The sequence below is a fragment of the Lygodium microphyllum genome, unplaced genomic scaffold (assembly GCF_053477565.2).
Source record: "Lygodium microphyllum isolate KBCC unplaced genomic scaffold, Lygodium_microphyllum_v1.1.10 scaffold_177, whole genome shotgun sequence".
Lineage (NCBI taxonomy): Eukaryota > Viridiplantae > Streptophyta > Polypodiopsida > Schizaeales > Lygodiaceae > Lygodium > Lygodium microphyllum.
The window spans coordinates 152330-175575 of record NW_028229660.1 but is presented as its reverse complement, the minus strand read 5'-3'; the positions used below and the strand labels follow the sequence as shown (position 1 = coordinate 175575).

General features: G+C 40.0%; 1 protein-coding gene across 1 annotated transcript; it reads right to left on the bottom strand.

Moving 5' to 3' along the window:
* Positions 1–17056: 17056 nt before the first annotated feature.
* LOC148008347 (ubiquitin carboxyl-terminal hydrolase 23-like) lies at positions 17057–17647 on the bottom strand. Its single transcript, XM_087674293.1, has one exon. The coding sequence runs from the start codon at positions 17645–17647 to the stop codon at positions 17057–17059; it is 591 nt and encodes a 196-aa protein (XP_087530419.1).
* Positions 17648–23246: the final 5599 nt, after the last annotated feature.

Sequence of the window (23246 nt, the reverse complement as noted above, 5' to 3'; positions counted from 1 at the left end):
CTTCAGTGTCATGGGCTAAGGAAATTGCATCTTCAAGTGTTGTTGGCTTGAACATATTAACATTATTATAGAAATGTCCAAGTAGGCCAGACTAAACTTGCGTTTGTGAGTTGCTTCAGGTACATCTTCGAGCATGCGTAGTTGCAGTAGGGCATTCCAAAAACGTTCAGTGTATTGGTAAATAGGTTCGCGATCTCTTTGCTGTAGAAGATCCCATTGTTTGATGGCTTTTTCATGGAACTGAGGAGGAAGGAAATTTTGCAAAAACTTCTTTTGGAAAGTCTCGCATGTAGTGGGACAATCAACACTCTTACGGACCACAGTCCACCATAAGGATGCTCAATCAACTAAATGGTTAGTGACACATTTAATTTTGTCTTTCTCTGCATATGTTTATTCATGGAAGTAATCATCAAATTGACTGATAAAAGCAAGTACAATCTTTCCATCTTGTGATCCATTGAAAGTACTAAATTTGAAGTTTCTTTTACTTATCTTCATTTCTTTGCAAATGGATTGGGCTTCAAGTGTCGCATCGATGGTACGTCGTATAAGATCTTCGGGTTGCGGTCCATCTTGGTTGGTGGTAGATCGTTGCAAATTGGCCAATTGAACTTGCAAAGCTTGTCGGGCTCTTCGTTCTTCTTCGAGCTCCATCATAATCAAATCCAACTTTTGCTCCATCGTTGGTTCGGGTAAAACTCCTTCAGCCATAAAATCATCCATGTTTTGTTTGGTCATCCTATAATTTTATTTGGCTTTTATGGTCTTTGTCCTTTGCGATTGCGGTATTCGTTGTCACAACCGTCTGTGTAGAAACTGCGTATAATCTGCGTATGACCTTCTACGTTTGCTAAAACTGGTTCAGCAAGTCTACAGGTGTGAACAGGGTCTTCTCGAAGCTTCAAAACCAATTCAGTTTACACACAGTGTGAATGGCTGCTATAAGAGTTGTTGGAGATGACTTGATTGACTCTAGGAACTTGTAGAACTTAGAGAACATATGACTTAAAGCTTAGGTGACTAAGCTTAATGAAACTGGGCTGTCATCAATTTCATTTTTTAGGAGAGAGGGCAATTTTTTATGCCGCCGATTCTGGCGTCAGCATGCCACGATAGCAAATCATGAATTTCAAAGCCTTAAGCTTTCTAATAAGCTTATTAATCTTTAAGCTAAAGCTTTGAAGCTTTGAGCTATGGAGTTTAAGCTTTTCTTATCTGTATGAAGACGACTTGATGAAGGGGATATCCACGTGGTCCTCTGCCTCCACAGGCTGGTCCTTCGCGATCAGAGGGTGCAGATGGGGGTTCTTGACCATTAGGAACATGCTGGTATCGACCGTTTGCAACGAAACTCACTGTAGAGCTCGATCGTTCCAAGAGGTCCGCCTTCGCGCAAGATGGTAAGCGATTGGAAGCTCTCAATCTCAGCCTGGCTCTGATACTACTAGTGCACAGATCAGTCGCTGTATGCGCGCGTAGTGAGCGTCAGAAGGTCCCCAAGAACAAAAGAATTTTTGCACACAAATCAATGTAGAAAGCTTACACGACATGAACAAGAGACCAATTGGGTGCAATCTCCCCCCATGCCTTGTGTGAGCGCTCCACAAAGCATGTATTTAATATATTATTCATCTTCAAGCTCAAATAATAGCCCAAATTACAAAATAGCACGCTTTAGCTTTTGAGTTTGCTTTTGTGCCAATAAAGAATTAAAGCTAATGGGTGCCCAAAAAGTCAAGCGGTACCCAAATACAATGTCAAATACAATGTCAAATACAAATATTTAAATCGTACGCCCATGCACATACAAAATTAACAAATAAATATCAAGCGCTTTGATAAATAAGTGCGACAAAATATAGGTGCCATGCCTAAGATACGCGCCCATCAAAATATTGAGGATAATTTGAATACATGCTATCCTCCAATGCTTTCCACTACTGCCGCTGCTTGCTCTACACATCAATTGAAGCATTCACAATTGTTAGAAAAATAATACAATTAAACCGACAAAAGTGAATACCTAGCAGTCTTCAGGTACATATATAAATTGGTTAGAAATCAATCCTAACCTTAATTTATCACGAGTGCGCACTCTAAACTCATAAACGTTTATTAATTTAAATATGTTTTTTACGGAATCACCCGCTATGGAATCACCCATGTACACATAAAATTAAAAAAACGCTTGAAAAGGATAGACGTCCCCATCGACTTCTCGCACAAAGAATCCACTTTGTGTATGAGCTCCGGTAATAAAATCTTACGGAATCCACTGTAAAACCTCACAGAATCCACCGTGGAATATGCCTCCTGGCATCAGTGTGTGCATGTATGCATACACATGCACGCATGTGTTTGTTATGTTTCTATTTTACACCTAAATTGGAAAAGCTTATCCCCTTCTAGTCTCGAGTACCCAAAACAAAAACCGTTAGATGCTTTTTTGTATACGACTTATGTGAATCACATGGAAATTGAAAGAGTGCAGAGTATATGATAAAAGCATGTGTAGGAAGAATGTTAGTATTTGCATTTACTTTTTGGTTAGTCTTCTCAATCAACACAAGATAGCCATCATATAAATCCCTTATCTAGAGTGTGTTAATTAGTTTTGAAACTCAAAGAGCTCTACAAAGGTGATAATTTCATGTAGAAAGCAAGGAGATGCTAACCACTTAAGAATAGGATAATGCTCATTCTATAGTTGGGCTATGTAGATTGGCTTGTGTGGACATTAATACTACAAAATTATCTTCCTTTTCAATCATGTGGGATCTAAAGAATGTAGATTGGCTTGTTGCTCTACCTTGGGGTAAGTCACTCATAAATATGTGAGTATATCATGTGGGTTCAAAAGAAATGGATTTTTTACAAATCATTTTTATACAATTTTTATATACAAAAATGTACTATATAAAGAAATCATTTATAGGTTGAATTAAAAAAGGTTGTGTTTTATTTTGAAAATTTTTACAGATAAGGGTGCTTTTGAATAGCCTTAAATGCACGTGATGGTAAACACTTGGATCTCCTCCCTTATCTTCTTTCTAAAGCATGTGGGATGGAAAGCAACATTCATTAAAATCCAAGGTTTGGAGATGAGGGAAGCTTATGAAATTGAAAACATAGAATTAGTTTAGTTTGTGTAAATCGAATAAGAAACTTGCAAATTTTCAGATATATAGACTGTCACTTGATGCCAATATAAAAGAACTCGACGCCGCTCTGTCAAGTTGAACGTTTTTTCATGGCCGCAGGCACAATCACCGTCGATTTGCAATTCTTGATTGAGCGAGTGAGTCTAGCCTGACATTTTATATCCATGAGTCAAAGGCGCCTATTGATCGAAATGGCGGGCCACGTGGCTCGATCTTACTAGGCCATGTCTCCCGTGCGGCGAGTGTAGTCCAGCGCTCCTGGGATCTTTCCTGACATTATGCCTAGTGGAAAATCCAACAAGCAAACCTACTCGGTGCTCCTCAACACTATCTCCCACGGGGTCTTTAAGACCTCGGGGATTTGGGATCAACGGCTGTCATTGACCCATCCTTGGGCGAGTAAATCCATCCTAAATTCGTGAGGTCTTAAAGACCCCATGGGCGAGTAAACCCATCCTTGGGCGAGTAAACCCATCCTAAATTCGTGACCCCGCTCACAAATTTAAACCCGTCCAGTTGGAATAGTGCCCGTCGATGGGACAAGGGAGATGTGTGTGCGCATGCAAAACTAGAGATGCCTTAACTCCTTATAATTGGGAGGGGCCCAGAGAATGTGGCCCCGCCAACGAACAGGGTGCAGATGACACATGTGCGCATGCGAAGTTGCAGATGCCGCCTTTGTTTCTCACGAATGGGAAGTTTCTCTTGCACTATTGTTCATTCCGTTCTCTCTCTCGCTCTCTCTCACGATCCACAAACATAATAGCATGTGCCATTGATACGGACCCTGTGACACAGTTGCTCTCCCACAGGTTCAAGGACGCCATAAATGCACTCGTCCTGGGGCTAGACAGCCAGCCCATCCCTCAGCATTGTTGGGCATCCGCATCTGCGTCACACACAGCTGCAGCAAACAACAGGTTCAAGGACGCCATAAATACTAGACAACCAGCCCATCCCTCAGCACTCTTCGGCGTCTTCATCTGCGTCACACACGGCTACAACATCACAGGAGGCACGGGTGTCGAGCACCTCTCTCCCGATTTGCCGTCACAGGAGGGCCCCCTGTCACAGGAGGCTGCAACATCCCCGATTTTCCGTCCACCAAGGAGTTGCGAGCTATGAATCAGGAGGTTGCAGCAACAAGTACATTGATTCGCGACAACAAGTACATTGATTGGGTTTCCATGATAAATTCTTACTCCATTCCTTTCAAAGAAAATTTTGTCTTGGTCATTTTTGTTTAAAATGTTGTTGATATGCTTTTACCCCACATAAAAAATGACATATGATCAATTATATCACATATTTCATGGCACATACAAAATAGAGAATGCTTAGTGTGAGCATTAGATTCAAATGTCATCAAAGTAGGCCCTTAATATTTCATGGAAACAGAACAAAAAATTTTCAAAAGAAAAGATTTTACATAATGTTCACATAAAAAGTTACTTGCCATAGTTTGGCACAACAAACTATAATAACCTATCTTTCTATATGTTCTTTACACTATATTTTTCTTTATAACAAATTCTTTTGAGGCATGTATTAGAAAAAAAAAGGAGGTAGTTTGAAAATAGTTTGAAGCATTTGTTATCTTTTCAGATTCAGTGTTGACATAAATATTGGTCGAGACTAAAGCCTTGAAGTTGCACTGTTATAGTGGTGATAGCTAGAAGGACCTAACAAAGAAAAAGAGAGGTTTACGAAAGAAACCCTAAAAAGGATATAGTGGCCATTGTCCTTGGGAATTGTGTACCCTTTTGAAATAAAAACTTAGATTATTTTTTCAATATTCAATGTCAATTCGATAAAGTGCATAAGAATTTTTGAATAGAAACCTTTTTTTTTCATTCAAGGTCACTCTAAAGGACATTTTTAGTCCTTGACATCTTCTCTTCTAAATAGAGCTTTGAGAAGGAGAGTTTCAATCTTTGTTTCAAGGCCATTTGATGCACAAAATCTTTGATGCACGGTTGACAAGGATTCCAATTCTTTGAGGATCTTTGTTATCACTTAGATAAATGTCTGTTGTTGATATGCTTCTCTCAAACTTTGATTTTTGATAGTTTTGTTGCCAAAAAGATAATTCTACACTATGTTTTTAATCCATAGCATTGTTGTAGGGCCCTAGAATGGTCTTGATTCTTGATTATGCCACATGAGTCTTATGAAATTGTGTCTTACGAAACATGTCTCATGAAGTAAGAAAGCACACTATTTTTTATGTTTCCAACTACATGACTTGTAGAGGACAAATGAGTGACATTTAGGATCATTCTTGGGTATGCTATTGTCATCCCTTCATAACAATCGATCTTGTCCTCCATTCCAAATATATTACATTGTTGTTGTGATTGTAATTTTTAAAGCTCTTTCTATTGCTATGGTTTGTTGCACTCTCATGGTAATGGAATGATGATACATAAGAGATGTTTATTGTAAGATTAATAACAAGGGCTATGGAGTCTAGGTGTACGTGACTAACCATTGCTTGAATAATTTTGTTGTTGTCAAGATGTGCCTGCAACACTAGAGGAGTTATCTATGCAAAAACCACTTATAATAACAAATGTAGCTCTTCGAAAGATGCTGGACAAAGATGATGATGCTAATTACATGTCTATATGAAAATTAATGGACATCATAATGGAGGTGGACTCATTGTTTAGTGAAATTATTCAATGCAAAAATAATCTAGATATGGCTTAATTAGATAGATTAGAGTTGACCATGCCTACTATAGTTGGGTACATGCATATCTATGGCATGATAACCATGCCTGCTAAGGATATGATTAGATAGGTGATAGAGTCTCTAGTTAGCCATTGATGTGCCTACGATTTGGGTTTCTCTAGCCAATTGGATTGCTAGTAAGATCACTAAGATAGTATTGAATAAAAACCGCTACATATTAGAGTGGTCATGTCCTTGTTGTCATGTACTTGGGTTTCTCTAGCCAATCGGATTGCTAGTAAGATCACTAAGATAGTATTGAATAATAAACGCTACATATTATGAATTACTCATTTCTTGTTGTCATGTACTTGTCATGATGGATTACTTTATGGATTCTGTTATGTTACATGGTTTATGTCATGGTTATGAGTAGTTATGAACTACAGGTGTGAACATGTGAACAAGAGACTCTTTAGCACTTTCCAATTGGTGCATACAAGCATCCATCTGTGCCGTTGTGTAGGATGGAATCCCATCCTCGATCCTCTGAAGGAGCCCTCTAAAGTCTGCGATGGAGGAAACGAGATCCCCTTCCTACACACGACCATCGGAACCTGGTCTCTTCAATCCTGGGATTTCGTCGCCACCTGGTCTTTCCTTTATGTCATCAAAGGCATGCGCACTATCGATGATGGGGAGAACCTCATGAAGGTGAGGAAAATAGCTCTTCAAGATGAGCCTCAAACCATGAAGATGTTTACAGTCAGTTGACCAATCAGGGCAATCACAGTAGTCTGATTGTACACTTACATGATACCATTTTGCATGTTGGGTTGTGCTCGTTATTTTAAGCAACATGGTCCCCTCGTTAATGACTTGAAGAGAGGAGGGATCTTGCTCATACCGTTGAAGAATCTTCTCCCCTGCTGCCAATCTAGCCATATGACTCTTGCTTGACCCATAGACTTTGAAGCGCTCAGAATTAGCTCGCATAAAAAACATGTATAAGACAACAATGCATTTCAAGGAAAGGTCAAATGTGAAAATGGAAAGGAAATTGACCATATTACCTATCTCTTGCTTTTTCTTGAAAAACTCCAGAGCCGATCCACCCATTCTAGACCCCGATGACGAGTCACCAACAAGGGCGTGCAGCAGATCCAAAATGGACATGTTGATCCTAGCATCAAGTAGAGTGTACTTGATATATTGCCAAAGTCTCTCAATGAGGTTGATTGTGTCGACATTGCCATGTGGAAACATGCGACCAAACTTGGGCCATCTTGCACGCCAAATACAATCTTTCCCACACCATCCATTGGTAACGTATTGGACCACATTTGGATGAGCGGAATAATGATGAAGCAATTTCTCAAACATATCATCAAACTGCGACTCTGTAGGGCAATGCATAAGATTGGACAAAGAGGCATACACATGATCGCGCTTATCTATAGGGACCTTGATTCACGGAAGAACATGTGAAGTACTCACTGTCAAGCTCATGGAATTCACAAAAAGGTAATGCTTAAAAGTAAAATGATATTGAAAAGGTGTACCTGTGGCAAGAGATTTTCAACCCATGCTTTCTTTGTGTGGAACCAGCATAGAATAATATGGCATGCACGTTGACGTTTGTTGCCACAAAGGTAGTCAGTGGTCCAACAATGAGGGTCTTCCAGAACAACCTTGGAGAGCGCCTCCAGCTCTGGCCAGGACTTATCAATCACCAGGCAACAGGGCGAATATCTCCCATCCTAGAGAGGACTAGTCTCATGGTGATTTGCAAAGCCATAATCTCTTGGTTTGACCCATTGTCACTAGTGCATAGCATAAACCAAATAGGGATACCCACCCCATGTTGGTTTGGTAAAACCGCCGCATAAAGCGGAAGACCAAACACATTGGTCTTGAATGTGCTATCGATTGCCCAAGCATTTTTCTTTGAGAACCTCTTACTCATTTGCAACATCCATTCATCTTAGACTATCAGTACGAATGATTTGTCCTTGTCCTCTATGGCATGAGGATTGTATGGTTGGCAATAGAGTACCTAAAAGACCATGTAGATGATACTATCAAATAGATGTACTAATTTTTGCAGCTTATAAACATTAATGAGAATATGACAAATAACTTGTTTTGATCTCATAGACGGAGAGCCTCCAAATACATTGCCGTCCAATCATCCTTCGAAAGTTTGCCTGCAGTAGGACGACATGGAAAAAATTTGACGCTCAAAAGCAACCTAATATCATAGAGCAATGGCTTAGAAGGTAACATACCTTTAGTTCGCATTTGGTATGATAGTGTTTGCACCTCCTTTTGTATCATGAAGAACCTATAAATGACACGATCCAATGGAGATGCATTTTTCAAATGAAACCACTCCTTGGTTAGGCTCATCTTCGTGACGTGGCGACATGTCCCAACGTCAAACAGGTCATCCTTGCAGCAATCAATCACAGCTGGATGCACCGGCAAGTGATACAAGTCAGCACAAGATCTAGGTACATGACCCTCATGTGGTCCATGGACCCGTATAGTGACATCATGGAGATCGTCTTTGTACCCGATCTGCACCTTAAAAGGGCAACCACATTTCTTCGAGGTTCACAACCTATGGATTTGGAAGCCCTTTTGAGTTGCTCTACCACTGCAATGACATGCATATTCCACTATTGTCTTCCCTAAACCATGCTTTTTGGTCGAGCGAACCTTGCCCAACCTAACATTGTGTTCAAGCATGATTTCTTGAAGCCTCCGATCAACAAGAGATCTATCTATAGTAAGATCCAAGATGGGTGCTCTTCTTTCCAGAACCTTTCCATGAAATAGAAATGGGCCTTTATAACCAGGGGGCCTTGTGAACACCTTGCAAGTACACCCACCGATGAGATCTCTCACATACGCAAGAGGAATGCCATGCCTTCTCAAGTTAGTACACCACGTGGATTTGATGGAATCAATTGTGACATTGATACCCTCGTGAGTAGCTATAACCTTGTTCATGTGATTTTCAAGGAATATGCTCTCCCACTCCTCTAAACATGCAATGCGCAATGATGGTTCTGATTTCAAGGCCAATGTAATGTGTCCATTGTCATTTCTACCAATGCAAAGACCTTCTTTGATTCTTCTCCACTTCTTCAAGTCGAGCAACTCCCTCCTATGGAGTTGCTTGAGCACCTCCAATGTGATGGCCTTCTGTCCGCTCAAATCAGTGACCATCAAGCCGTAAGTCTCTCTATTGAAAGAGAAGTACTTCGATGAGGTATAGGTAGCTGGGCTTGGTGCATTGATAGTGATTTTTGTGGTGCCAAATCATTGTCTCCACTTAAGAAATCAAGCATCTCAACCTCATCACTTGATGATCCATCTAATGTCTCTTCATCAGTGTCGAGATCATCGATCTCAATGTCACTTTCCATAATCCATGCGTGTTGACTACATACGTATATATCACCAAAACATCATTCCAATGTCACAATACATCTAATGCAAATATGAGAGGAAGAAAGAGAGAGAGATATGCACCTTGTACTGGAAGCCATGAGCAAGAAATCGCAATATGAACCTTAAACCTTTGTTCCAATGATCTTGTGAGCTTATATGCGCTTGCAATATGGGCCTCAAACCTCCGTTCACAACATCACATGAATGCGCCCTGTGTGCAGGATTTTCCTGTGGGTAATACCGAGAGCTTTTTGGCTTTTGGTTCCAGGTCGACACAATTTAACTCCAAGACATTGTTTATTTTAATGGCTGGGTTTACTATTATGTTTGGGTTTACTTGTGTTCTACGATTCAAAAACTTGTATTAGAGATAGTGGGCCCCACAGAATCTATTTTTTTCTTACTGCCAGCCCATGCAATCAATTTCAACGGCTGCGTTGCATTTATAAACCTGGGATGGGTTTACTTTTGTATGTGGCAGTAAACATCCCCGAATTTCGAGACGTCGTTCCTTCGTCAACTCCCAATGTCCAGTTGGTTGGGTTTCCATTTGCTGGTTGGGTTTTTAAATGTGGTTGGGTTTATTTTTGCATAAAGTAGCGGCTCGGATGCCTGCCTTTTTTCGGGGTCAACGACAATCGTTGATCCCAACTCCCCGAGGTATTAAAGACCCCGTGGGAGATAGTGCTGAGGCTCGGCTCGGCTCTCTCTCTCTCTCTCTCTCTGTGTCAATCAAACTTTCTCACTCTTGCTTGTTGATTTTTAAGATATGTCATTAGAATGAAGTACCATATAATTGAGTCATATGCGACTTGATAGACTTAATGAGTCATAAAGTTCGAACCATTATATGCTATTGTACTACAAGGGATGAGGAAAATACCATTCAAATTTAAGATGAAAAATATACATAAATTAGTTTTAACTAATTAGGCCCCACCATCGAAGTGCACATTAGTATAAAGCTTGGGTCATAGGACATTGGTAAGACCATTGGAATAAGTGGTGAAAAAAGGATTGACAAATATGTTGATATTATAGCTACCATATTACCAACATACACTTCAACATGCATAGAAAGATAGGTTTGATGAATATACCAGTAGTAGCAGCCATAGAGAAAAAAACTACTAATTTTCCATATACATATTCAAAAAAGTCAAATATATTTCAAAACTAGAAAATTGCTATAACTAGCTTAATTTTTAACTATTACACATATACATGTGATATAAATGTATTCTCAATATTTTGTGCATCTAGTTGGCACACATAGAGCTCACACTTCAGGAAGGGTTCATATTGGATGAGGATTAACTTTGGTCTACCTATCTAAAATATATCAATTATTAAGGTGTCTATGGAGGAATTAAGCTAGACTGTTGATTAGAAGATGCTTGATTGAACTATTTAGCATTACTAGCTCAATATTAGTAAATAGTCAGATCAGAGAACAATGCCTCTAGATGCCTACCAAATGGAGATTGCATACATTTCTCTACTTTCCACTCTCTACTCTCTTTATTGTACTCTTTCTCTTTGTATTATACTCTTAGCTAGTTTGTACTTTATTCTCTCTTTATAGCTACTCTATATAGAGAAGCTAACTAACACAATCTGTTTACTTTCTTTTTCCCTATTTCCATACACTTTATTTCTCTATATTAAGTACTTTGAAATGGAGACTCATACATGTTTGGAAGACCACTCCCTTATAAATTAAAAAAAATACAATATAGCACAAACTAGAGACCTTACACACTTTAGGCTTATGTGTTTAGAAACCATTGAATAGAGTGTGTACAAACATGTTCACAACTAGGCTATAAACACCATTCTACTAGAAATCATAATCACAAATAGAATGTTGATTCAAGATTTGGCGCATTTACTTGAGCCTTTAAAAAAAGCGTTAAAGTCAACATTTATAAAGTTGTTAAAAAAAGCATTCAAAAATGCATTAAACATAGCATTTAATCAGAGCAAAGAAATCCTAGCATCAAACTTTCACAATCCCAATCATGTTTAAAAACAAGTTTAGGATAGAACTGACAGACCCATTTATAAAAACATTAAAAATATCTATTAGAAATATGTTAACTTGACTATTAGAGAAAAATGCAGTGTATGAATAGAAAATTGAGATCTTTCAACAATAAATAATGGAAAACAAGAATAGCAAATGAGCTTTACATAAGCAAAATAAATTGATGCAAACCATAGATTCTTGTGATATTAGAAGTGAGTCAAACCTTTGATCTTTTGAGAAGAGGATTCCCTCTACTTGACAAAAGCTCCCATGCTTTGGATGATATGAGTTCCAACTTATCCTTGCATTGTGTACCTCTCTCTCTCTCTCTCTCTCTCTCTCTCTCTCTCTCTCTCATCATATTTGTTCTTTTTTTATTGTTCCAAAATTTTCTCCCTTTTTGGGGGGGAGGGGGGGTTTTGGAACACTTATGAGTGTGTTAAATTATGTGCTAAATATTGTGAAAAAAATCTCCCTTTTCTAGTATTTTATAAGTTTGTAAATATGGAGAGAGAGAGAGAGAGAGAGAGAGAGAGAGAGAGAGAGAGAGAGAGAGAGAGAGAGACCACTGCTACCATTGCCATTGACATCCATGAAGAGGGAGGAGACATGTGCAAAGAAGGAGGAAACTCCTAAAAGAGAAGATGAAAAAGGAGGAAAACACAAAGGGATTCTTCTTCAAGCTTTGAGGTAAGTGTATTCTCTCTTCTCTCTTTGTTTTTCTATTTTCTTTGCTTCTTTCTTTCTTTCTATTTATGAAGAGATGCATAGAGAGAGAGAGAGAGAGAGTAATACAAATTAGACAAAGAAAGAGGGAGATCGAAAAATGAAAAAGAAGAGAAAACAAAGGGAGAGATGGAGAGACAAAAATATATATAGAGAGAGAGGGAAAGAGAAATAAGAAAAACAGAGAGAGAAGCTAGAGAGAGAGGAAGAGAGAAAAAAAAAGAGAAGAAGGGAAAATAGAGAGAGGGAGGGAAAGAGAGAGAGCAGGAAATAAAGAAAAGCAGGAAAAATAGAGAGATGGAAGGATAGAGAAAGAAAGAAAGAAAAGAAAAGAACATACATACATACATACATACATATATATATATTATAGAGAGAGAGAGGGGGGGAAAGGGATATATAGAGAGATAGGGAGAGACCGGAGGGAGGGAGGAAGAGATAGAGTGAGGGAGTTTATTTCCTTAATACATGACCCTAATTTGATCATTTGACTCTCTTGTACCAAAGAATAAAATTTAAAGAAAAAGTATTTCAATTAGTGAGTCACCGAATTATAGTGATAAGACCCTCAGCCAATCTTGATTTTTTACTTTTCTTTTGATTGATCAATCCATGTCTATCATTAAGGGTTTAGATATTTATTTTAGTAATGCATTTCATCTATGTTTCAGAGAGTAAAATGCTCTTACCATGTATATACCCATCAAGAAAAAAGGCAGATGCTGAGGGAGATAGTAAGACAAAAGAGAGGTAACCCTTTCTCACTATTGATGAGATCACAAAGGGGTGCAATCAATTGACTCAGGGGTAACTTTTGCCTCCTCTTGGTGATTCGAAGCCCATATAGGGAGCCCATCCCACAAGTTTCTCCCTCACACATGAACTATGAGTGGAGAAATTAAAGACTTGAAGATTTCAAGCAAAGAGCATTCAAACAAGACGGGCCAAACTATAGGGACTACATGTTGTTTCTAGTTTTTTTGTAATATATATCAAATATCTATTTTTTCCCTCTCTCGGCGGCGCGTTGAGCTAGAAGGGGGGGAGGGAATAGACGAGCCAGCAAGCTCCTCCCTAGAGCTTGCTTGGCTTCACGGGCATGCACAATGACACATAGCAGGGGGAGGATTCCCTCCCCTCCTCTATAAAATTGAGGGAGGGCCGCAGGCTACAGGGAAGGGGAGATAGGACTGAAGACGAAGTTAATTGCTATTGCTGCATGACGCTAAAACGTCCGTCTATCTGCTGTGAGAGAGGGAGTGCCGCCATAACGCCGTGTTGAACCCTGAGCGAGAGAGAGAAGGATAAAGCAAAGCCTATGCTACCCTCGTGCAAGATTGAAGGAGGGAGGGCCGCCTCGTCACCACTCTGGCCGGACGAGGCTGTTGAGCTGCCGCTGCCGCCTTCGTAGCTGTCGGATGGCTGGTTACCCCCCGTGCCATGTGTATGCTGAAGCTCTAAAGCTTCTAAGTGGCCCTAAGCCCCCTTTCCCTTGGAACTACACCCCCCCCCCTCACCCCCCGGTTTTGAAGCTCTAAAGCTTCTAAGAGGCCCTAAGCCCCCTTTCCCTTGGAACCACACCCCCCCCACGGGTTTTTTTTAACCCTTAACCCCTTCTCGTGGAGCCACTAAACCCCAATCTATGTTTAAGCCACCATAGCCCCCACTCCCCTTGGCCTTAAAAAAAAAACACAAATCCTCCCCCGGTGCTTAAATTTATAAGTCCCTTCTTGTGAACCCCGTGTTTCACCCCCCTCATATTTCTTTTAACACACACCCCTAAGCCCCTTTTTAACCCCCGTGTCCCCTTTTTCCTTACACACCCTTTTCCCTCCCCCGTGCTATAAGCCCTTCACCCTTCACCTTTTCCCTTTCACCCCGGGTTTAGATCCCTAAAGCCTTTACTACTGCGTGTCCTAAAACCCCTCTAAAAATCCCCCTTCCTATACCTTTTACTCCCAAGCCCAAAGATCTCCCAAGGCCCCTTCATATGTTTTTTGAAACCACAATCACACACACCATTTTCACCGCGTATAAATCCCTATATGGCCTTTTTTTTAAAGGCTTTGTAAACCTTTCCCTCCCGAAGAAGCTAAGACCTTAAAGGTCTTATTACTCCCTTTTCATGGTCAATCCCTTAACAGCTTCTTGCCTTGAAAGAGAGAAGAAGAGTATCGAAGCGACGGTGGAATTCCGAAAAGGAGGTAAAGCTGCTTTCACATTTGAAGGATTACAATTGTGATGCCGCCTAAGAAAGTCCAAGGAGTAGCTGCGGGAGGGTCATCTCCTGGTATCCATGTGGATATCTCACCCCAAAACCAGGTTTTTCCTTCTTGGTTTTATATCGATTTTAATTCAATCATGCAAGATGAATTGTTAGGGATAAGATATATTTTGTCCTAGTTATTTACAATGAAGGAATTTAGTTTACTTGAACATGCAAAATGGATAAAGTATAAAACATAGTTTTCCTTCAAATAGCATTATGCATTGAAACGAATTACGAGCAAGATTATCTACCCACTATAGTAGTATATTTCGGTTAAATCGTGAAGGTATAAAAAGTGCATCTTGCACCATTAACCCCTATTCTTTTTACAACGAATCATCATAAAAGGTAAAATTCATGAAAGGTTTCTTACGTTGCTTAAACTCTCGGAAGTTATCATAGCTAACTGCATATTTTAGCAAGGAAAAGATTGTTTATTTGGCATGAGATTTGTTTGCAAGGAAAAGGAAGAGTAATTGAATTTACCTAACCTCAAAGAAATAAAGTTTAGGACTGAAAAATCAATTGTCACGTAGATAACAAATCGTGCCGAGGTGATCTCGATATTACCTTCTAAAAGTTAACCGAATTAATATAAACTTAGAAATACCTATGCTGTGAAATATTCATTGGGGATGAATTAAAAATCCAAGAAACTTTTATACCTTAAATACTTGCCCACATTCTCGGATTGTAGAATCAATAAATTGAAAATTTAAAAGAACTAGGGTTTGTCCGTAAGTTTCTTACAAAAAAATAATAAAGTTAGGAAACCCTAGGTCTGACAAACGTCAGCTTAAAGAAACTGAAACGGATTGTTTCATCGCATATTATGATGCAGGACTTGCATAGCAAGTACGAAGTCATATGGTCTTGTGATTGATTCACAAGAAGAAAGGTTAAATACCCTCAACTAGGATGGCGAATCCTTACGCAAGTTATCTTGCAAAAGGATGTATTCTTTGATATCCTTCTAAGTAAGGAAGGTTAAAAACCGGAAATTAAAGTAACCAATGAACTTTAGGGTTGACCAAGTTGGGTTAATAGGGTATGCCCTAACCCAGAATATAAAGGATCTTGCCAAGTTGTAAGGTACCTCGGATTGAGTGCCTGATGCATTCAAAAGGAAAGATTCCTTCCTTTGTAGTTTGCCAACAACAAGATCAATTAATGGAAATGTTTGTGCTTGCTAGAGATTTTAGAGCACTGTTTGATTTATGAATTACAAATTAAATGAATATCTATACTTCAGGTTGAAGGCCTCAAGGGAGAGGCAGCTTCAGTTACCCTCGACTGCCTGCCTGACCCTAACCAAAGGGGTTGCAATTGTAAATTCTGTCATGACAACCAATACATATGATCATTTTTTCCTATCAACTTGGAGCATACAACAGACATAAGCGAGGCTGTCGTCCACTCCATGGCCGTTGGTAGTTCCACATTATGCACTTTCAGCCAATGTTGAATGCTGGCATATCAATTTAATACCCTGGCCTGGCCTCTCTGCAACACTAACAATGAATAGCGCAACGCATGAGGAACATTCCCCAGATCAGAGAAATTTCATTCCCTTTTCTGTTGCACCTGTATCTTCCTTTCCATCAATAAATTCCGGATGAAGTGAGAGAATAGATTCGTAATTTTTCAGGCGCGAATCAGTGGTAAGAACTCGGTATGCAAGAATGTGCCGATCATCATCCAGTAATTCCAACACCTCGGTGCTTTTTGACCATACGTCACGTAGCTCTCTGGTCATACCTTCCCGGATCTTCCCATGAGTCCCAACCTGCTGAGCTTCATCCTGACATTAGTCCTTTTTAGCATCTGTAGCACTGTCACTCTCGCTTCCATCGATTCCTTGAGGAGAGAGAAAATAGATGTGTTTCCCCTTAACAGAAGAACGAGGCACTCTTGCTTCCATCGATTCCTTGAGGAGAGAGAAAATAGATGCGTTTTTCCCTTAACAGAAGAACGAGGCACACTGCAAGGGAGGTCTCTGTGATTGCCACAAAACAGGGACTAATCATCCTTCAAAGACTAATTATCCTTTAAAACACCACCGTGACAGATGCTCCTTCCTAGAGAGTTGGTTGTGGGTCTTCCTCCACATATGCGTTTCGTTTTTTTTCCCTCCATTGCTCCTCTTTACAATGACGGAGAAAAAAAAACTTACATTAGCCACCATTTGTTGATTCTGTCACACTGCTATTTAAAAGGAATGAACACGATCCCCATGTATCAGCTTGAAGATACACTCCCAGGTAACAAAGGTGATCGGCAATGCTGTTTCCAGAAATAGATCTGCTATAAGTGGGATCTTCCCCCCAGAGCCATCACAAACACGAGTCTGTAAAAATAAGTGGTAACTGGATAGAAAAGCCACCCTTGCCGAATTTCCCTGCGCCCCCCCAGAGAAAGCTTCCCTTCCAATCGACTAATAAAGCAGCCCCAAATTAGCTCTCTCTGAAAATAGCCAACTAATGACTGTGTCACGTAAGTAAAAGAGAATGTAGGCCTTCTGTTCAAGGACAGTTTTCTCACTTACTTGAGAACATGACACAAGCCCCTGGCTATTCGAACAAAACAGTAATAGTGTCCAGAGTAGTACCAAACTGAATCTTCTTGTCTACCTTTCCCCCCCCCCCCCCCCCCCCGTAACCTCCCAAGCTGCCAAAGCTCTTGAGTTGTATGGTCAGAACATGAGGTGACAAAAACTGTGAACCGCTTCAAAGCTTAGACTTTTGTGTTGCATTTTTCACATTGATACTTGTTGTCTCCATCCAAAATCTCAACAGCTGTGAAATATGCTAAAGCTTTCTGTAAAGATTCTGCTCTGGAAACCTCAAGACTTAAGTCCAAGAAGGGATCATAAGTATTTGAACAATGTGAGCACTTAGTGCACTTCACCTGGCTTCTAAGACGTCCACCAAATAGTTGTTGGATGAGGCTTTCCTGAAAAGATTTAGAACCACCACCAAGGTTCTTGATAGGGCAGCATTTGTGCAATGCCTCAATCAAATTCCTCATATATTCATGAGCATCCTCTTGACGCCACATTCGAAATGACTGTGAAATGCACTGCAGATTCTTGACAAGGTAAGTTGGAGAGAAGCTACTCCCTGAAGCAGCCAATGCCTTCTTTACATGAATTTCTAATGCATACATAGCAAAAAGTCCTGATGTACTTTTATGTAGACCACTCTGAAGATATGCCACAAGAGGTACTGTATATGTTAAGCATTGCAGCACAGAGTTGCGAAAGCATGTATTGCCAAAATTTGTCAGACCTGCCCCGATTTTCGGCACACCAGATTTTGCATACATGTCAACCAGAGCATTATTGATTAATTCCTCTTGCTCCAAACCCTCTTCCACATAGAACAAAAGTATAAACACAACAACTAAATATGTACAAAGTATCAAATCCCACACACAACTTTTGGGTGGATTTCACACCTCGAATGCGCAGCAATACGACAGCGCTCTAACATTGATCATGATGTCAAGTTCAACAAGAACTATGCAACTTAAATGACCCATTATCTGATGTCAACATTAAGGGTCTATAACAACATGAATATCTCATTAATCCTTGCTCATAGTTTCCTCTCTCTTATTAAGTTGCAACCATGAATTCACAATTATGTTTAGTATACTTCCACTCTACCTCTCTATCTTTATACTACTCTCCCTCTTTTTCTCACATTGAATATGACAAAACTCCCTACTTTAGCAAGAGAAGAAGCTAGTGACACTCTAGGAAGGATTTTGTGTTTTATGATATTCCCTCTCTCTCTCTCTCTCTATATATATATATATATACATTCATACATACTCTCTAGCAAGAATTGCTATCATCCTAACTAGCCTAGACAAGTATACATCACCTCGTACTGGATAGCCTTATGACTCCTATATATTAGTGTTTCTACATGGCTTAGTGTTGACATATCGAGCTCCACTCATGATATGCCAGGGTGACCGTTGTGCATTTATGTCACCGACTTGTTAGCTGCACATGCGGTTGGTACACCGCCCATGAATAATATCTAGATGACAGCTATCCTTATCTACTCTAGTTCGTGGCTCAGTTAGTATGCCACCTTAGTTAGTTGAGTTTGGTTTGAGACCCATATATAGGGTTCTTCTATTTCTTTGTACTAGAGTTCTTTTTAGCTTACACAAACTAAGAAGAGGAAAACTGTTTTCAGCCTCCACCTTTGTGTGTATTCCCCCATTGTGCAAGCAAGAAAGCTATAAGTGAGACTCCTTCCTTCTCTCCCACAATATTGACATGGTATCAGAGCCTTGTTCGTGGTAAGAAGCTCAAGAAAGCAAACCAAGTTTGCGGTGTTCTGGTAAGAGGACCAGTGTTGCTTTCATTTTTTTGTTTTGGGAGCAAGTCTCTGCAGGTAGCACAGCCGGAAAGTGCAAGAGTGCATTGTCTTAGATTGAGACGTCCTTTGCGGTGTAGCAAGAGGACAGTATATACTGCGGGTAAGGGCTTTAGCCCTTGGTTGCCCTGTTTTTTTTATTCGAGGCCATTTCGGGGCCTGTTTTGGAGACGGAAGTTTTCCGCACGTACTCAGGAAAAGGCCCAGTTTTTTTATGTGCAACCACTGTTCTACAAATCGGTGAAAAGTTACCATAGAAATTGCATCATATGTCTGTGCGCAGAGACGTTGGGAGTTACAGAATTATCCTTGTGGCCTGTTGATGCAAAATTGTCACTAGGAAGTGACTGTGTGGTTAAATACCACTTTGTGAGTTTTGCAGATTTGCCCTTGTGAGGCTGAAGCTGTGTTTTTTGCAGTGACAGAATTTTTTGCAGTGTTCTATAATGGCGTCTGATTCTCTTTCACAAATTATCACTATAAAGCTTGACAAGAACAACTTCCAATCATGGAAGTTTAGAATGACGAATTTCCTTATGGGAAAAGAATATTGGGAATTCATTGCAGGAAACGAAGGAGAACCAGTTCTTCCTGATGTTCCCAATCAACAACAAATGCAGGCATTTAAAGGATGGCATGAGAGAGCTAGAAAAGTTATGTACTGGCTATCTATCAGTATTTCAGACTCTATGATTGTGCATATTCAGGATACAAGTACGCCAAAGGAGGCATGGGATACTTTGTCAAAAATGTATAGCACAAATACGCAAGCCATGAAAATGCAGCTCAAGCAAGAGTTGCATAATGTGCAAAGAGAAAGTATGAGCATCAATGACTACCACATGAAGGTGAAGAAGATTGCAAATGCACTTGCTTCCATTGGGTCGCTAGTGGAAGATGATGATTTAGTTTCTGTGACCTTGAATGGTCTAGGAAAGGATTATGCATAGTTCCAAACATCCATTTCCATCCCTGAAAGATTTCCTGATTTTGAGGAGTTGATTACTCTTCTAATTTCTGAGGAGTAGAGAAATGGTGGTGCATCTTCTTTAGGAGGAACTTCAAAAGAAGTTGTCTTCTACTCAAATGCTGGAAGAGGTAGAGGCGGAGGTAGAGGAGGCCGATCTGGAGGCCGTGGTAGAAATCAGAATATGCAGCAAACCCAAGAAAACGAGTCCTATGGAGGAGGACGTGGTAACTCTAGAGGCAGGGGGAGCCAAAGAGGTCGTGGTGGATGGCAAAGAGGCCAAAATGCAAACAGCAATGTTGAATGCTTATTACTGTGGTAAAATGGGTCATATGGCTAAAGACTGCTATAAAAAGCAGAATGACATCATAAATGGAAAATTGCAACAAGGGAATTATGCATCTTTTAGTAGACAGGGTGATAGCAGAAATGAGCATTTGTTTATGGTGCAGTACATGACCAATTCTGTGACAAGTGCAGAAGAAAGCAATGATGTGTGGTATGTTGACTCAGATGCATCAAACCACATGACAGGTCATGCAGAATGGATGTAGGATGCAAGGAAAATGGAAAAACCAGGATTTGTGGAGACTGGTGATGATACTGCACATCCTATTGTGCAGATTGGAAAAATTACTTTGTCTATGTAGTATAGGAAAAACAAATACTTGTCGGATGTATTTCATGTCCCGAATATCACCAAGAACTTGGTTTCTATTGGTCAAATGGTTGAGCAGGGCTTGCAGGTCAGATTTAATTCTCATGGATGCTTTGTTGAGGATATGAAAAATAAAGGTCGCTTGATAGCAAAAGGAAAGAATAAGGGCAGGATGTTTACATTGGATGTAGACATGCCTGAATTGAGTGCAGCAATGTTTGCACATGGGACCGGTATAGTTGCAGATATTGATATCTGGCATAAACGCATTGGTCATGTTAATGTACATCGACTTAAATCAATGCAAGCCCAAAATATTGTTGCAGGATTGCCTGAATTCAAGGTTGCAGAAATGCATAAGGTATGTGAAGCCTGTCAATTTGGAAAACAGGCAAGGAAACCATTTCCTAGACATATTCAAGAGAGTAATAAGCCATTGGAACTAATCCACTTTGATGTGTGGACTACTAAAGCTGCATCTATTGGAGGCTGTCATTATTTTGTCACTTTTATTGATGACTATAGCAGAAAAGTTTGGGTGTATTTTATGAAAAAGAAAAGTGAAGTTTTTGGGCATTTCAAAACTCTTAAAGCTATGGTTGAAAAAGAAACAGGCATGCAAATAAAATGCCTAAGGTCAGATGGAGGGGGAGAGTACCTCTCAAATGAGTTTGCAAGGTTCTTGCAGGAGCATGGCATAAAGCAACAATATTCATGCAGTCATACCGCACAGCAAAATGGAATTGCAGAAAGAAAAAACAGGCATATTGGAGAGGTATCTCGTGCCATGCTCAATGAAAATGACATGCCAGATTTTTACTGGCCTGAGGCAGTTGCTACAGCAATCTACATAATGAACAGGACTCCCACTGCAGTAATACATGGCATGACTCCAGAGGAGAGGTATACTGGTAGGAAACCAAATATTTCTCATTTGAAAATTTTTCGTTGCATTGCCTATATTCATGTGCTAGATGAGTTGAGATCCAAATTGGATCCAAAAGCTGAGAAGCACATCTTTATTGGTTATTCTCTGCAGCAAAAACGGTATAGATGATATAGCCCTTCTACTCGTAAGTTTACAGTGAGCAGAGATATTGTTTTTTATGAGATGAGTAGCTGGTATAAACCAGTAAATGTGATTGATAATGTAGATGCACAAAATGGTAATGCTACACAGAATTCACAGCAGCAGCAGTCACAAGATATTAGTGGACCTGGAGCGTCCTCTAGCAGTGGTTCACATTCTTCGCCATGGACAGGCAGATTGAGATCAGGAGAATCTTCTCAAAGCAATGTAGATAGTGATATGCAGGTATCACGAAAAGGAAAAGAGAAGGTAGATCAACCCATGTTTGATGTGAATGTAGGTCACTCTTATGTGGATGGTGAATCTAGTGGCTCAGAATAGAGCATTGATGATGAGTTGGGTATTCCTTCTATTGTTACACCTGGAGTAAGGAAGACCAGGGATGTTTTGAGAGCACCTGGGAGTGAACCTACTTTGCATAGGTCTACCAGAGCAAGATATCCTGTGGATAGGCTGAAATATGATGGATTTACAGCCATTCACTATGCATATATGGTCAAAGTGATACAAGAACCCGAACCCACTTCTTTTGAGCAAGCCATGGGAAAAGAAAAATGGGAGAAAGCCATGGATGAAGAAATGGATGCCTTGGAAGAAAATGCTACATGTGAATTGGTACCTTTGCCTAAAGATAAGAATGCAATTGGTTGTAAGTGGATTTATAAGGTGAAACACAATGCAGATGGTTATGTGAATAGATACAAGGCAAGATTAGTAGTCAAGGGGTATGCACAAACATATGACATTGATTATGAAGAAACATTCAGTCCAGTTGCAAGGATGGCAACCATAAGAGCAGTCTTTGCTATGGATGCATCAAAGGGATGGTCTTTACATTAGATGGATGTAAAGAATGCCTTCTTGCATGGTGATTTACAAGAAGAGGTCTATATGGAGCAGCCACCAGGTTATGTGCATGCTGTTCATCCTGAGTTTGTTTGCAGGTTGAAGAAAGCCTTGTATGGCTTGAAGCAAGCACCTAGAGCATGGTCTAACAAGATAGGACAGTATCTTGTCACTATTGGCTTTCAGATTTCCAAGGCAGATTTTTCACTTTATGTGAGAAAAACAGAGAAAGGTATTATGATACTTGTCATTTATGTTGATGATTTGATTATGATAGGTGACAATGATGAAGATATCTTTCATGTGAAAATGCTATTGAAGCACAAGTTTGAGATGAAGGATTTGGGAGAGCTGCGTTATTTATTGGGCATTGAGGTGATTAGATCACCAAGTGGGATACGGCTCTTGCAGAGGTAGTATGGATTGGACATGCTGTCCAAATATGGGATGAAAGGCTGTAAGCCTATTTCAGTTCCTTTGGAGCAGAATGTGAAACTGAGTGCAGATGCAGGTGAGCTTCTGGAAGACCCTACTATGTACAGATGCATAGTAGGAAGTTTGACTTATATGACTGTTACTAGGCCAGATTTGAGCTATGTTGTTGGATTAGTAAGTCAGTTTATGCAGGCTCCAAGGAAACCGCATTTGGATGCGGCTAGATGCATACTCAGGTATGTGAAGTCCACATTGCAGTATGGACTACTTTATGAGACTGGGGTTCAGATACAGTTGCATGGATACACTGATGCTGATTGGGCTGATAGTATTTCTAATAGACGATCTACCAGTGGATATGTGTTCTCTTTTGGGAGTGTTGCAGTCACTTGGAGCAGCAAGAAACAGCCTACAGTTGCCTTGTCGAGCACAGAGGCTGAGTACAGGGGCGCATCAATGGCTGCATGTGAGGTAGCTTGGTTGCATAAGCTACTTTATGATATGCATCAGCCTCTAGATGGGCCAATTGTCAT

Bases quoted from the DNA above. Each gene is read 5' to 3' on its own strand.
- LOC148008347 (XM_087674293.1), bottom strand. From the start codon at position 17,647: ATGTATGCAAAATCTGGTGTGCCGAAAATCGGGGCAGGTCTGACAAAT.